The following is a 15,671-nucleotide window of genomic DNA, read 5'->3' as shown; positions in this document are numbered from 1 at the left end:
AATCACCAACTATTTTTGTACTATTATCAAATATGGGATACAATCATACAAAGTTCTTATCTAGGTGGAACTAGAGCTCACATGCATCAAGAATTTATCATCTTGGAGGGCAAAAAGTAGAGCTGGAGCACCAGAGCCAGGTATTTGGAATCACCTTACACAAAGACGTTGGCATTCCTTGGGGATGAGCCCTCTTGGCTTGATGACAAGCTTTTAATCTTTCTTTTTCTTCTCCAATGGAACCTATACTCTGGAATTGCCGCTTGCTTTCCCCTTCATTATGTACAAAGTCCAAAAATATTCCTACATCATTACCCTAAATGGTTGTAGTCTTCTGCACATATTTGGACAGCCTAAATAGCTAGGCTCAATCAATTATCAACATCTCCTCACAGCCTACACGAGTGAGGATTACCCAATCAAGATGTTCATCTCACAAATACACAGCCTCGAACATTCAGCAGCAAGTTGCATACGAGGACAACGAAGCAGAGATCCCTTCTTCCAAGCTTCTCTGCTTTTAACCATTCTTCTCCGTGGCCTGGCCTCCCGCCGCTACGTACGATTAAGTCAACCGGGCGGGCCATTCGGTGACCCGCACACTTCCTCGCAAGAATCCAAAACCCGCAGCGAGGGAAGCGATAATATACCAAACCCAGGCCAAGCAAACAGGCAGAATCGCGTCGCCCGCGTTCCAAAGAGACTCGCGCGCTGCTGTCTGTGTGCTGCCTTCGTGCCCACGACGGCTAAGGAACCAGTTCTAGCCTTTACCTCCGCCCCTGCCCCTGCTGACCTCGCCGGCCGGAGATGTCGTCAGCCTCGCCGCTGCTGCCGGAGGAGACCCCGCGGCCGCATGGCGTCGTCGCGATCGCCGCCCTCCTGGCCGGCCACGACGCCAGGGCGGCGGAGTCGGAGCTCGCCGCGGCACTGAGGCCGCCGTGCTCGCTGCGGCCGGCGGCGGCGGCGGCGGCGGCGCTCATGGTGCTCGCGGCGTTCGTGGTGGCGGGGCACTGCTACCGCCTGCGGTACTCCGAGGAGGCGGCCGTGCGGCCGCTCTCCGGGGAGGGGGGCGCTTCCTTCCTGCTGCCGCTGTACGCGAAGGCCTGCGTCATGTCGGCGGCGGAGAAATCGACGGCCGTGGTTCCAGAGAGGTGCGTGCAGGAATTCGATTCCTTGTTTGTGACGCACCGGCAATTCAGCTCCTTTCGGCCAATTGGGATTCCTCAAAATTTTGGTTTCTTGTTGTTCTCACTTCTGCGCGTTCGCTTGGCGCATTGGTCATCGGAGTTTGTCGGTTTCTGAATTGCGTTTTCGCTGGCCTTGAGTTGGATTAATTTTGTCCCTAATTTATCGAAATGCCAGTTTTATTTTAACATTTTGTTTGATTTTTGGGGAGTAGCCGATCTTTTCATATACTGCATGTTTGCAAATTGGATTGCTGGAATATCTCATTTTCTGAAGAAAAAAAAAAGAACTCTGAAGAATTTCACATGAATGAACTGAATCCCTACAGGAATTTGGACAAGTTGGAATGATTGCCTGATAGGATACTATTTGGAATGTTGCATTTTTTTTTGTCCTACAGAACTAACGTGTACTTAGATATAGGCATGTCGTTAGTTGTATAAATAAAAAAAGGAAGACTCACGCTGTCCACCTTCTAAAGTCAACATTTGGTGTTCAGATTACTCCTCCTGTTTGCCTGCTAGTTCTTCTATGATTCTATCAGAATGCAGTGAATTCTATTTCTAAGCACTAACATGGCATTGTTCTTCTTCTGGTTGTTCTGCCCTTTAAATAGGCAGTATTACACTTCTATAAACATTGGGAATCCTCCAAGACCATATTTTCTTGATATTGATACTGGGAGCGACTTCACATGGATTCATTGTGATGCACCCTGCACAAACTGCACAAAGGTGCGCACTATTTTCAATTACATGCATTTTCTTTTCTCGTGTTCGTGTGGAGATTTTTTTAGCTTCATTGCAATACAATTTCTGTGGATGTCTTAGTTCCAGTGTTTCATCATGGGCCTGATTCTCCCAACTTTGTTGTATCCCTGTAATCACCATCTTAAAACTTGTTACAGGGGCCTCATCCTGTATATAAGCCTACAGAAGGGAAGATAGTTCACCCCAGGGATCCACTCTGCGAGGAATTGCAAGGCAACCAAAATTACTGCGAGACTTGCAAACAATGTGACTATGAGATCACATATGCAGATCGAAGTTCCTCTAAGGGTGTGCTTGCAAGGGATAATATGCAACTGACCACTGCAGATGGTGAAATGAAAAATGTAGACTTTGTGTTCGGGTAAGAATAAGATTCGACTTGTCAACAACTAAACGCTCTGACGTGTGGGTTATATTGTCTGTATACTAACAAACTGCTACTTGTGTACAATATGTTAGGTGTGCACACAATCAGCAAGGAAAGCTTTTGGACTCACCAACAAGTACTGATGGGATCCTTGGCCTTAGCAATGGGGCAATAAGCCTTTCCACCCAGTTAGCCAACAGTGGGATTATTTCCAATGTTTTTGGCCATTGTATGGCCACAGATCCCAGCAGTGGTGGCTATATGTTCCTCGGTGATGATTATGTTCCCAGATGGGGAATGACATGGGTTCCCATCCGGAATGGACCAGGGTAAGTCTCATCCTTTTGTTTGAAGATTAACTTCATATGTGGCCATCATTTTTCTTTTGGAGACCAATACCCTGCATCATCTTCAGCGGATACGACATGCTCTGTTTGTGACAAATCTCCGAGAAATCTTAACCAATTCCTGTCACTCTCAAGGCTCAAACTGCGAAGGGAAAACTTGCCCAAACTGCTCTGAAACACTGCTGAATTCTTTCCTAAAAAAATGCCCAATTCTTCCTCATATTTGCATTGTTGCTACAAACAAAGTGACCATTTTTTTACACAAGCCATAGCAATTAATAGCATCACAGCGTGAAATTATAGTAAATTTCCGTACTGCTAACATTGTGCTTTTTTCTGACCCATTAATAAACTTTCACTGCTTTAGTTAGATTGCACATAAGATTGAAATTTTGCCTTCTGTGTACTGTCAGAAATGTATACAGCACAGAAGTCCCGAAAGTAAACTATGGGGCTCAGGAGCTTAATTTGCGAGGGCAGGCAGGCAAACTGACCCAAGTGATCTTTGACAGCGGGAGCTCATACACTTATTTCCCACATGAAATATACACAAACCTGATTGCCTTGGTGAGTTTTTGTATTAACTGTCCATCAGATGAAACGAGTTCAGTTCCGTGTTACATTTACCTGATTATTCTCCTGTAAAACAACAGCTTGAAGATGCCTCTCCAGGCTTTGTACGTGATGAGTCAGATCAGACACTACCTTTCTGCATGAAACCCAATGTTCCAGTGAGGTAATGTGATGGAAATCTGTTGAGAAGTAATAGATTGTTTCTTTCTCGATCATTACATGTTATGCAGAATTACTATCCTGTCGTTTTCTTTTATGACATTGTGCATTTTCCAGGTCTGTAGGTGATGTGGAGCAGTTGTTCAACCCTTTGATTCTGCAACTGAGGAAAAGATGGTTTGTGATCCCAACAACGTTCGCAATTTCCCCTGAGAACTATTTGATCATCAGCGTAAGTTTTAAAACGCAAAGAGTAACATCTTGAACTTCATTTCCTCTTCGGCGTTCACGGCCATCATGTTTTGCCTGGGACACATTTTCAGGACAAGGGAAATGTATGCCTAGGGGTGCTTGATGGAACAGAGATTGGCCACAGCTCAACAATAATAATTGGAGGTACCAATTGGACATTTTCTTGGCACATTTCCATCTTTTCACTAACTGTCGCTGCCATGCTTTACCTATCTCTCTTTGCTTCATGCAGATGCTTCTCTCCGTGGGAAGTTTGTTGTGTATGACAATGATGAGAATCGGATCGGATGGGTTCAATCAGACTGCACAAGGCCACAGAAACAAAGCAGGGTTCCCTTCTTCCTTTCAAGAGCATTGCTCAATCAACTTCCGTAAATGGACTAGACAGATGACCACATTTTCACCTGACCCCGTGCTCATCTTTTCGACGTGCAATTCTGCATTTGAAGCTGCCATTATCATATAATGGATGTAGTTAAACAGGGGATAGGAAAAGAAAGGAAAGAAAGATGAATATATACTTGTAATTTTTCTCTGCTGTATATATAGCAAAGAAGCAGAATTCTGTATTATAACTGTGTTGTAGCCTTCTAGAGCATATCTCATCCACTTGTAAGACTAAGTGGTGAAGCATATCAATACAAAATGAGTAGCAGTAATGTTATTTCTATGATTATTAATTTTACAAGAACGGTTTTAGTTGATGGGATATACAGGAGCTTTTGGTCGATGAATATAGTGAGAAGATTAGACATAAAGGTTAACTAAATCAACGCCAAGTCTCGTGTCCAAATAGACCACACCAACACATAGAAAGCAACACCACCACTTTGAGGAGAGTGCAACAAAGCACAACAACGCATTGAAAGCAAGATCACACCCAAAGCACTATCACGACTTATCATCAAACTGCAACACAGCTATCTTTCCATCAAGCATGTAACGAAACATCCCTGTTACACAAAGTATACATGAGCGTCCTACCAGCAAGCTGTCTAGACAGGAGTTAAACATAATTTCAGCGTGACTAGACATATCAAAGAAAGGAATATATGGATCAACAGTGTTACCATAGCTGATCGCTTTAGTGGCAGCAAACTGAGCTCCATCAGCAATACAGCCAGCAATCTTTCGTTGCATATACACAAGTTTAATATTTACACATGTTGGGGTCCAAAATTATTAAACTAAACTGCATGGTAAAGGCAAGAGACAAGGTTTCAGATGGAGGAACCTTGCAGGATCATTGCCAATGTCAACTCTTCAGTCCTACAGATTTGCATATTCTATCGAGAAACCCATCACCCATGCTAACTGCAATAGGCTCCTCCACAGGCTCTTTGAAGTTAGCCTTATTGCTCAGCTCTTCAAATGCGTTAACAACATTCTGTAGTCGGGCAACAAACTCGATTAGAAGTGAGGCAAATGTGGCCAAGGACAATGCACTTGCACTTTCATATGTTTTAGACTCCTCATCTTCAACTGGCACATTTGGATGGAATGATCTCCGAGCAGGCCAAGACACTAGTGTCTTGTAGCCGTCTATAGTTGACGATGAATCATATCTACTCAGAAATGAATTAGCAGCAAAGCTCTTATAATGGTGTGTTGAAGTTTGATCAGCAATGGTAGGTTCCGTCACTTCATTCTTATTTTCCTTTCCCGCAACACTGGTACCATTCATGGCTTCTTTGATTCCTTCAGCTCGCTTGCTAGCGTCCCATCTTTCAGTATTCACCAGAAGATACGACTTCTCATCAATCTTTTTTTGCAACTCTTCAGCGGCCAAGTGGACTTCAAATAGTATATCTGAAGAGCTCAACCTGGTCATCGTCTTGACCTTGTTTCCAAGCTCACGCAATACTTTAGCACCTTCTCTTCCCACCCTATGAATTTCTGAAGCAAAAACTCTTCTGCTTTCTGGTGGTGCCTAAAATCAAATATATACTTAATTAGGAAATAAATGCAGAACTTCAAGAAGCTGTCCATGAAACTGTATGAGCAAACCTGAATTTCAGAAAGAATGCAACCATGCAATGCCATGACTGCAAAGGAACAATGCCTTAATGCTCCACCGACTTTAGTGAAACCCTTCCATGGATAGTTCATCATTTTGTAAGAGCCATGTGGTGGCTCCCATATAGCAAAACCTAACTGCAAGCACATGCAAAAGCACCAGGTCAAAATTGACCAGAAAAAGGAAATAACCAACCCAAAGTAGAAGTGTAACTTTTGAGCAAGATCAAACCAGGGTTTCCTCTTGTGCTGATGCCTCAACAGCTGCCCTGTACCCACTATATAGAGGATCATCCGAAGCTTGATATACAAGTATTTTTGAAGGAATCCGTTCATACTCCATGCATTTCAGATATCCATCGACACAGCCTAGAGTGAACAGCAAAATTGGAAATAAATGCATAAAAACTCAGATGTATCTATTCTCTATGGGCATTGCAAATTGCAATGATACCACTATCAATGTTTTCTAGCTTTCCTAGAAATGTGAAGTTAAATAATGGAACAGGACAAATAATATGATTTTCTAAGCATACCTTCCAAGGATTTTGCAACTCCAGCAAAATTCTTGGCAATCAAATTGTGCAAATCCTCTCCAGACCATATTGGGTAAATACCTATATTGATTCCAAGACTGACAGCGGCACCAAGAGCAATCAATACAAATCTACTAACAGCTGTATCAGTGAACTTCCCTGTGTTGTACCCAGAGACCATGACATAAACGAATGTCAATAAGAATACACGAAAACCATACTCATAAGGCTTCATCTTTGGGTGCAGCTTTGCCAAGTTTGTGCAAAATCCTAACAGTCAAAAACATAAAAACAATGGACTACAAGTTAGAGACACTCGGTAAAAATGCACCAGGAAATTATCTCAGCATGCTCCCAAATCTTACCAACAATAAAGGTGCTCATAATAAGAATCACTTCTTCCAGTGTCCCCAGATTTTTGGACAATTCGGCAACTGCTAGAGCAAGCCCTCCTGCAGTAAGTGTTCCCAATCCCCTATTAAAACCTTTGCTTAAGGTTGCACCTGCATAACAGTTGGCTAAATTAATAAAGGGCGATGGATATTTTTTGCAGGTGTACACACCGTGAAATTTATCACGGAATAAACAGAGTTCCATATCAGTGAGATCCAGGCAAGACAAACATACACAGTAAATATCTTTATGCTTCATACTTTCTGTATCAAAATGGTACTACACAAATAAGCAAAATGACAGATGATCAATAGCACCATACTAACTAGGAACTGCACATGCTAACTAAGAACTACAGATGATCAATAGCACCTTCCTTCCCTGTTCATAACTGCATTATGTGTGCGGGTGTGCACCTGCATGCGAGTTAGCAAGCAACATTAAAAGAAATAGCCTTCATTTTCTAGTTAAGAACTGCAGCAACATTCGGTCGATGTTAGATTCTCTTCCAATGAAGCATTCATTTCTTTAACCATGTGTATATACCTTTTTCATATAGTAAGTTCTACAACTGGTCCAAGGTCAATGCGGTCCCAAGTAAAATAGCGAATAATAAAATTAAGTGGCACTGATGTTTTCTTACAGAAAAACTAACAGGCTCGGTTTCCAGGTGGTGGCCCAGAAGAACTTGAAATATGGATGTAAACATCTAACAACCCAGCACACATGCTTAAAGAAAATAAGAAAGTGCAGGTCACCACTATCTTAATCTATCTGTCACAAGGTCATCTCCGATTTCTTTTGAAACACAGGGTCAGGGTCCTCTTTCCATAGCTGCGCTGCACGTTTCTTGCAACAGCGACAATAGTGGAACGTCAACAGATGGACCTAACGGAAGACAAATTCTCCCTTTCCCTTAGCAGTAGAATATGTGACTCCCAATGCTTTCCCTCGGAATTCAAAGGAAAACAAAATGGTTGCCTCTCCACACTGCTGACGGCACAAACCTTATGCTCTCAAATCTCAAGCCTGCCAGATTCGCATGTTCTTCACTGAACAGGAACTTGTGATACGCAGATCAGATCAGAATTGCACAGGGGAATGTTACCGACGGCGACGGTTAACCTAATTATGCTCGATCACGAGATCAGGTGGTGAAGGACAGAAGGTTCAAGAAAGCGAAGAAGTGATACACAGAACGTTAGAATGAGAAAGAAGCAGCAGCGCCGATTGATGAGCAGCGTACCGATGCTGAACTCGAAGACGACGACGACGGTGAGGATGGCCCAGACGGAGTGGCTGACGATGTCGCGCGGCTCGCGGAGGAAGACGAGCAGCGAGATGAGCGAGAGCGCCAGCCCGACCTTGGCCGCGAACACGGGCTTCCGCGGGTCGGCCCGGGCGAACGCCAACATCTCCGCGGCCGCCGCGCACAGCGCGCCCCACACCCGCGCCACCGCGGCCGCGGCGCGCCGGAGCAACCCTTCCTTCGCCTGCGCCTCCCCCCGCTCGCCGGCGAGGGAGCCAGGCAGGCTCCACGCCGACGAGAGCAGCGGGACGTCCCGCGTGCCCCGCTGGTCCTCGAGCGCCGACCAAAGCGTCCCCAGCTGCGCCGGCGGCACCGGTGCGGTGGCCGCGCCCGAGGCCATGGGTGGATCTGCTTGCCGAAGGTTCTAGAAGGAGGGTCCCGGATCGCGCTGCCGGGCTGTGTGCGGGGGTTTGGAATGGATGAGTGGATTTTCAGTGTTGTTTGCAGATTTTTGTGGTCGGCGGCTCCCGCTGCCCTCTCCACTCTTGCGCTCTGGACTCTTCTGCCGTCCTGCCCGTGGCGCCGCGCGGCTGCTGGCTGCCTGGCTGTGGCCTGTGGCAGCCTGTGGGTGGCTGCCGCGGGATGCGGAGAGAAAAGAAAAGCTAGCCGGCAAACGGGAAGGGACGGGACGACGCGAAACAGCATGGGCACCGCATGTGCAGCGATCCGCGAATAAGAATAAGCTCTGCAAGACGAGACAAGACGGTGATTCTTCAGGCGCCCGCAATCAAGATCCAATTATTAACGGCTTCTACTTCATTGCTCGTTTCCTAATTCGTCGGACGAAGCACGAAACGGGAAAGTGTTTTTCTTGCTGGGTCATTACTAGTTCAACGTAAGGTCACCCGCAAGAATTAATTGGCTCTTCCTGCCTCTTCTGTTTTGCTTTGGACTTTTTGGTAGCTTCTCGAGCCGATTTACAGTTCGATCGTGGCCACCCTGTTGGTTTATTTTGTTGAAAGATTTGTACTGTATGCATTTGTAGGAGATTTTCTTGTGGTGCCTACTGATCGCGCGGTGCAGCTGTATAGATTTTATAAAATTCTTATGGAATGATTCAGTCTCTGACTTTCTAATTTTTTTATAACATAAGCTTTGGAATTTGGATCCATAGAAAAAGTCGGAGGGGCCAATTTTACGGATGGATGTGATTATATTTCTTGGATTGTAGTCTTTCTTGTTTCTGTGTTTTATAATCCTCGTTTCACGCAGGACAGGCCGGGAAAGGAGAATTGCAATGTGGAATTCCGTATGATTTATAGCACAATTAAAGACCAAGAGAACTTTTCCAGAAGGCACGAGCTCCTGATAAATTGTCCTTTGAAACAGAGTATTAAAGACTCCATTTCAAAATTCTTATAAAGTATATCCTAAACTCAAACAATTAACATAGAAAAACATATCATTTGAATCATTCTCTTTGTTTTTTTCCCACCTGAAATGCATCTTGCTTATGGAGATTGTCAACTTTACACTCTCAATGTTCTCCCAAAAATTACTTCACATTGACAACAAATTTAAAGGCAAAAAAAACTTTTGGTTCACTTAATACCAACATTGTTCAGAGTGTGCTTTATATATCCGTCCTACAACATCTTGTAACTCTCGTATGCATTTCCATATCCTCAAATCCATCGTGTGGGGAAATAGAAAATTTCCGGTCGGCGGTGGGCCGAGTTTTACATTCTACATGGCAAGAGACCAAATCAACAAAACATTAGTTCGGTCAAAAAAACAATAATGATTAGTCAAGCCACCTAAGCTAATTAGCAAGTCAAAAGGAGGCCTAAATGAAGAAAAATTACTCAACCACAAAAATGTGGAAAGACATCCTGATAATTTCCAGAACTTACTATTTTACCGATCCCACGCACATCCAAATCCTATAAATACTTTTCGAGGGTTCTATAACTCATACGAATCACCTCGAATGAACTCATATGAAGAGAGCCTAAAACTCCGAAGTAGAGTGTAGATAATCAAAAAATAGCAGACAAGAAACTCTTGGTAATTAGCCCCTCCAGGTGACTTTCATGACATAGAAGTAAGCCACTCAGGCTGCTCGAATCTGTTAAAAAAAAATCGCCGTATCAACTTGTGGAGTGTACCGTGTCTCTCATGTCTCTCTATAAAGACGACATATATGATCCACTAACATTAAACCCATCAAGCATCGATATCCGTAATTCCGGTGTTGTACTAAGTCTGGTCATAGTGCATGGCAACTTAGAGTAGTAACATATCTTTGTAACTTACTACCTCCATAGTGGGTAGTAACATATATGTGATGTCATTCATTATGTCATTTATTAGCTTGTAGACTCATCTTGTCTTGATTTGTGTGATGTTATGGTAGCATATCTAGTTACCACAAACATCTTTCTCCTCATTAATAACATGCCACATCACCAAATTTGCTTAGTTGGCACTCATGTTATCACTTATGTTACTTCCACTATGAGTAGCCTAATACGACAACACATTATTGCCTTGTTGTTTTATCTTTCTTAGTGCATGGCTAACAATAGGTCCCCGTAGTAACCTGTGTAGTTGACCTACGGTGTCAAATTTATTTTTCGTTTTCTTTTTATCTGATGAGGACATCTCTAGTCCTTTGTCATCAACTCCAATTGATGATGTTGCTGCACAAGACAAACCCAATGAAATTAGACTTGGGCCAAAAACAAAAGCACGTGCAAAGCTACTTGAACAACAGGTTTGGGTACACTTTCACAAGGACAGATTTTCGGAGCGTCGCAAGTCCAAGTTGCAACCACGTGGTGCTGGACCATATAAAGTGCTTGCCAAGATTAATGACAATGCATACAAGATTGATTTTCCAACCGATGAGTTTGGCGTTAGTAATACATTCAATGTTGCTGATTTGACGCCATATGCTGGAGAAGACCTTGCTGCGTCAGGGTCGATGCCTTTCAAGGGGGCGAGGATGATGAGAACATCACTAGTTCTTTGTCATCAACTCCAATTGATGATGTTGCCGCACAAGACAAGCCCAATGAAGTTAGACTTGAACCAATAACAAGAGCACGTGCAAAACTATTTGAACAACAGGTGAAGTCACTCTTAATTGAATCTGATGTTATTATTGATGAGAGCTTTATACTACCTAAGTCTATGCATCTATGTATGATCAGATTTGAAGATGACTTAAGCATTGCACGTGGAGGAGGAGAGTTGCAGCAAGATCCATTGCCAATGATTTCCTATATCAAGAAGAGCGCGAGGGAGGAGAGGGAGGCCGGCGCACCACATGAAGAGGAGGAAATCAACTAAATGCACGTTGAGGGATATGTGACACACATAGGGCTGCCTATGACATGTTATTTTGCCTAAGTGTGTGCACGATGAGAGTTGGGCCTGCGTGCCCCTAGTTTGGGCTGAACCCAACGTTTTGGGTCAGTTTGTATCAAGTTTGGATTGAACCAAGTTCGAGTCCGAGTCCAATTAGGTCACAGGACGTCCACCCTCCTATTTAAGTTGAGGGGCGTCCACAATTAGGTGAGACCACGTTTAGATTATTTAGAACTTTTCGTTGAACTGCTACAAGCATTCATCTGAAATTATATTCCTCTTTGATTCGATCAGAAATTTATCTTCACCACTTTGTGGCGATCTGGTGTTTTTGTTACTGAAGATTCGAGTGCTATCTATTGTTCCACTAGGAATTGGTAAATTGCAGAACCGCTTCGTGGTCAGCGGTCACGTGCGCAAGCGTGTGTTGTTGCGAATATCAAATAGTTTGAAAATTGTTGCATTGGCAGCAAGGACCAACCAGACATTCGTCAGCGTCTGGCGAGTATTATCCATCCACAACGAGCTCAACGAGAAGATCGGACCACCCATTGTCATTATCTCTTTTGCAGGTCCTTTGGACAAAGATGAACAAGAAAGCTTGTTGTGACTTGAGCAAGCTTGAAAATAAGCACACATAAATCCAGACTTGACTTGCAAAGAGATTATCTAACCGTATGACTTGCAACTTTGGATCTCTGGTCTATGTACTTTTCTTTTTGTTGCAAGGATCTGGTCTATGAACTTGTAGTCAAAAAATCTGCGCCGGACGATGTGGGAGTGACGGAGTGGCGTGATGGGAAGCGTCTGATTTTATTTTTGTTGTTTCTCAGGACGTGTCCGGTGTCCCTCTTCTAGCGGGTCACTTTTGTCTATGGTTTCCAAGAAAAAAAGAAAAAAAAAGAGTTAAGATCTTTTCAAAAAAGAAAGAATTGGCCGCCGCTCCATTTCTTCTTCGTAAGCGTTTGTGTGTGGACCTGAGCGAGATTTGTGTTTTCCAAAAAAAAAGAAGCGAGATTTGTGCGTGGGTTCTTGCTTCGCCATGTGCTACCACTCAAAACAGCACGTCTTGCTCAAGATCGTCTCGCTGTGCCCCTCCTCCGGCGAAATGCTTCTCTCCAAGCTTCCAAATCCTCCCCGCCCATGGCGCCCTCGCAGTCTAGAAACCCACCCCCGTCGCCATCGCCAACTCCCTCTCCCCAACGTACCGGTTATGCCTGTACCGAGAAGGCGGCAACTCCTGTCGCCCTCCGCCGCCTCCTCAGACTATCTGTCCGAGGATCCCGAACTTCCTCCGGCCAAGCGATTTTCTTCGAAGAAGGCACTTGGTGAGAGCGGGAGGTGGAAGGTGGTTCCGCCCAAGACGCCCAAGCCCTCCACCCCCGACCCCCAGGAGCCGCCGTCCTGGTTCACGGTCAGGCGGCAGGCGCACGCTGCGTGGCGAAAGGTGACGTTATTGGTCCCCAGCAGGGCAAGGAGTGTCATCCTGCTCAATCTGGTCGTCCTCATATTTGGTACGCACATATTCGGCTTCTGGGCGCTCTAAATCTCTAATGACTGCATGCTGCACACCATCTATTCGACGTTATTTCAACAAGAGATGGCGAGGCCAGGGAGGTTCTTGAAATATGCTTACTCTATCAGATTTTTCATAAATATAAAAAATGAAAATTTCAGGTAATAATGGCTTGTTGAATGGTATCCATGATACTAAATTTTTGGGTATCTTGATATAAAATCCGTTTAAGTTGTGTGCAAACTTGTTCACGGTATGGTCTGTCTCGCGGGACAGTGCATGTCTTCTCATGGATGATGAATCCATCTTTTTCGCCTGTTATAGCATGAAAATTCTCTACTTTTCTCAGCCATCATTGAGTGTCAATGTTACATTTATCCAATGCTTACTCGGCAACAATAGAAGTCCATGCTTATACAGCCTTGTATCACCATTGTGTTCGACATTTGTTGCACATAAAATAAATCAATCTATGTGCTCTAGTAGCTTGATGTGGAATTTTTTAATATTTTTGGAAGAAGAATACTACGTAGCAAATTCATACCTCACAATCCAATTTTATGTTTGACAAGTACTACTAGCTCTCATTAGTAATCAGCTAATTTGAATCTTTCCTTCCAGCAAGCAACATTTCTGTTGTTAAAGAGGCGCAGAGTATGTTGGATCCTGACCTTTTCAATGTCTTACGCTTCAGTATCGCGGCCATTCCTTTTGTGCCTTTCTTGCTGAAGTCACTGAGAGACATGCAAGTCTTTATTAGAGGAGTAGAACTGGGCATTTGGGTAACCTTGGCCTTCCTAGCTCAGTCTATTGGGTTAGTTACGGCTGATGCTGGTCGTGCATCTTTCATTTCTGCACTCACAGTAAGATCTGTTCTCAAGCTTAGTCCAGTAAAGTCTTCCCTCTAATATATGGTGTATGTTCCTTACTCAAACATGTTCAGGTGATTATTGTCCCTCTATTGGATGGTATTCTTGGTGCAGAAATACCTATCTATACATGGCTGGGAGCACTTTTATCAATGGTTGGTGTTGGTATTCTAGAGTTAAGTGGTTCTCCGCCATGTGTAAGTCGATTATCCCATAGAAATGTCCAAAAGCTTTTCTAAATAATTTTATGTCTTATGGACTAGTATTGTTCTATCCTTGATTCAGTGAGTTAGCAATGACTGCACAAGTTGCACATATCATCTTTATTGATCGTGTCTCTTCCTACTGTCATTAGGTCGGTGATCTTCTGACCCTCCTTAGTGCCTTTTGTTTTGCAATTCATATGCTCAGAACAGAGCATATTTCCAGAAATATGAAAAAAGATAATTTCCTAGCGCTTGTTGGATGTCAGGTGGGTTTTCTGACTAAACCTCAATGCTCATCTTGCATTTCTTTTCCACTTTCTTCTAGATGTAGTGCTTTATGAATTTATTTTAAACCAGGTGCTTGTTCTAGCTCTTGTGTCGGCAGCCTCGTTCATTGTTAAACGCCTCCTTCAGAGTATGGTACACTGGAATTTAAAATCACAAACACCAACACAGTTATTCAGCATGATGGCAGCATTTCCTTGGCTAGCAATACTATACACTGGCATACTCTCAACTACCTTTTGTTTATGGGCAGAGGTTAGTGTTAGTCCTGCCATATAAATTCTGTTCAATTTGATGCCATGTTTAATTCTTTAGCAATGCTTATTTTGGCAGTTTTCCTTGTCTTCAGGTTGTTGCTATGCGTGATGTGTCAGCTACAGAAACTGCAATAATTTATGGTCTTGAACCAGTTTGGGGTGCTGCTTTTGCCTGGGCAATCCATGGCGAGAGATGGGGCGTTACAGGACTTATTGGAGCTATCTTCATCATAGGTACTTCCCACCACACCAGTCACCATGTTCTCAGCGATATTCTCCATTACAAACTAAAAAAGAATGAACGATGAAATTTGAGATTAGTTATAGGGCAAGAGGTCAGTGATCCTTCATTTTAGTGCTGCATCTGTTTTGCCATCCAAGTTCAAGCGTTGACAAATAATTAACCTAATGCTATTTGAATTATGGTACATAAAATACCATATGATTTTTATTCAAAGACACTTTGTTATGTTTTCTATTTTTTAACTATTAAAAAATATTTACAAGAAACTCACTTTCAAAGTTCAAACTTCGACAGTCAAACTATGCCTTATATTTCAAGAAGGGGAGTAGTTCTCAAAATGAAACGATAACACTTGTATTATTTTTTTGCAGCTGGTAGCTTGATGGTTCAGATACTGGGATCATTTCTTGATGTATCAGGAGAGGACAGTTACCAGATGAATAGTTAATGCATAATTTGGTGGCTTTTCTTCATGATTAACTCACCAGACTTGCCAGTGGCGGCTAAGCTATTTTTCATATGATAACTGTTTTTGTATGCTATCATATGATCATTGCTGCGACCTAATGTGCGGAGTAGCTAGAATGACAGTGCATTAAGATCAACTACAGCTATGGCCAGTAGCACAAGGAATGGAGGTGGTTCAATAGTGGCCTAACAACTTGTGGAAACAAAACCGTGGTACGCCGTGGCATGAAAGAGCTACACCAAATGATGGTGTGGATTTCTTGACTCAACACTTCGGGTAAGCTGATTTTTTGTATGTAGAACATTATGTATCAATGGTTCCTCAATGTAAATCAACCTACATTATAAGTTTCTTTGTACTGATTCTGCATGAAGCTCTATTTCAAAGCTTTAGGAATGTGTTATTGCTCATTTTCATGAGACACAGCATGCGTAGCCCAATGCTCTCCCCTCAAACAAGCTCCTCAGACCTATCCAGATCCTGCATATCTTCGTCTCATTTTATCCATTGCAACTTATCCTGTATATCTTGTGACAAACATTGTCACGAGATGCATTTATTACAAAAATTCGTCCGCATCCCAGGCCCACGTGTCAAGAGAGCTGC

At 43.3% G+C, this 15,671-nt stretch overlaps 2 protein-coding genes and 1 pseudogene across 2 annotated transcripts; 2 read left to right on the top strand and 1 right to left on the bottom strand.

Annotated features, from left to right (window-relative positions):
* The first annotated feature begins 593 nt into the window (after positions 1–593).
* LOC100834086 lies at positions 594–4,333 on the top strand (annotated as a pseudogene).
* A 253-nt stretch (positions 4,334–4,586) lies between these two features.
* Positions 4,587–8,810, bottom strand: LOC100833776 (aluminum-activated malate transporter 9). The gene is made up of 6 exons (XM_003563921.4): positions 7,845–8,810; positions 6,571–6,708; positions 6,206–6,475; positions 5,902–6,038; positions 5,661–5,807; positions 4,587–5,583 (listed from the first exon to the last, which is right to left on the bottom strand). The coding sequence occupies exons 1-6, from the start codon at positions 8,245–8,247 to the stop codon at positions 4,909–4,911; spliced, it is 1,770 nt and encodes a 589-aa protein (XP_003563969.1). The 5' UTR covers positions 8,248–8,810; the 3' UTR covers positions 4,587–4,908.
* Positions 8,811–12,179: 3,369 nt separating this feature from the next.
* Positions 12,180–15,457, top strand: LOC100835286. The gene is made up of 7 exons (XM_003560775.4): positions 12,180–12,733; positions 13,357–13,598; positions 13,679–13,801; positions 13,960–14,076; positions 14,168–14,350; positions 14,445–14,586; positions 14,968–15,457. The coding sequence occupies exons 1-7, from the start codon at positions 12,262–12,264 to the stop codon at positions 15,042–15,044; spliced, it is 1,356 nt and encodes a 451-aa protein (XP_003560823.2). The 5' UTR covers positions 12,180–12,261; the 3' UTR covers positions 15,045–15,457.
* Positions 15,458–15,671: the final 214 nt, after the last annotated feature.

The sequence above is a fragment of the Brachypodium distachyon genome, chromosome 1, assembly GCF_000005505.3.
Source record: "Brachypodium distachyon strain Bd21 chromosome 1, Brachypodium_distachyon_v3.0, whole genome shotgun sequence".
Classification (NCBI taxonomy): Eukaryota; Viridiplantae; Streptophyta; class Magnoliopsida; order Poales; family Poaceae; genus Brachypodium; species Brachypodium distachyon.
This window is presented reverse-complemented; position numbering and strand designations above follow the sequence as displayed.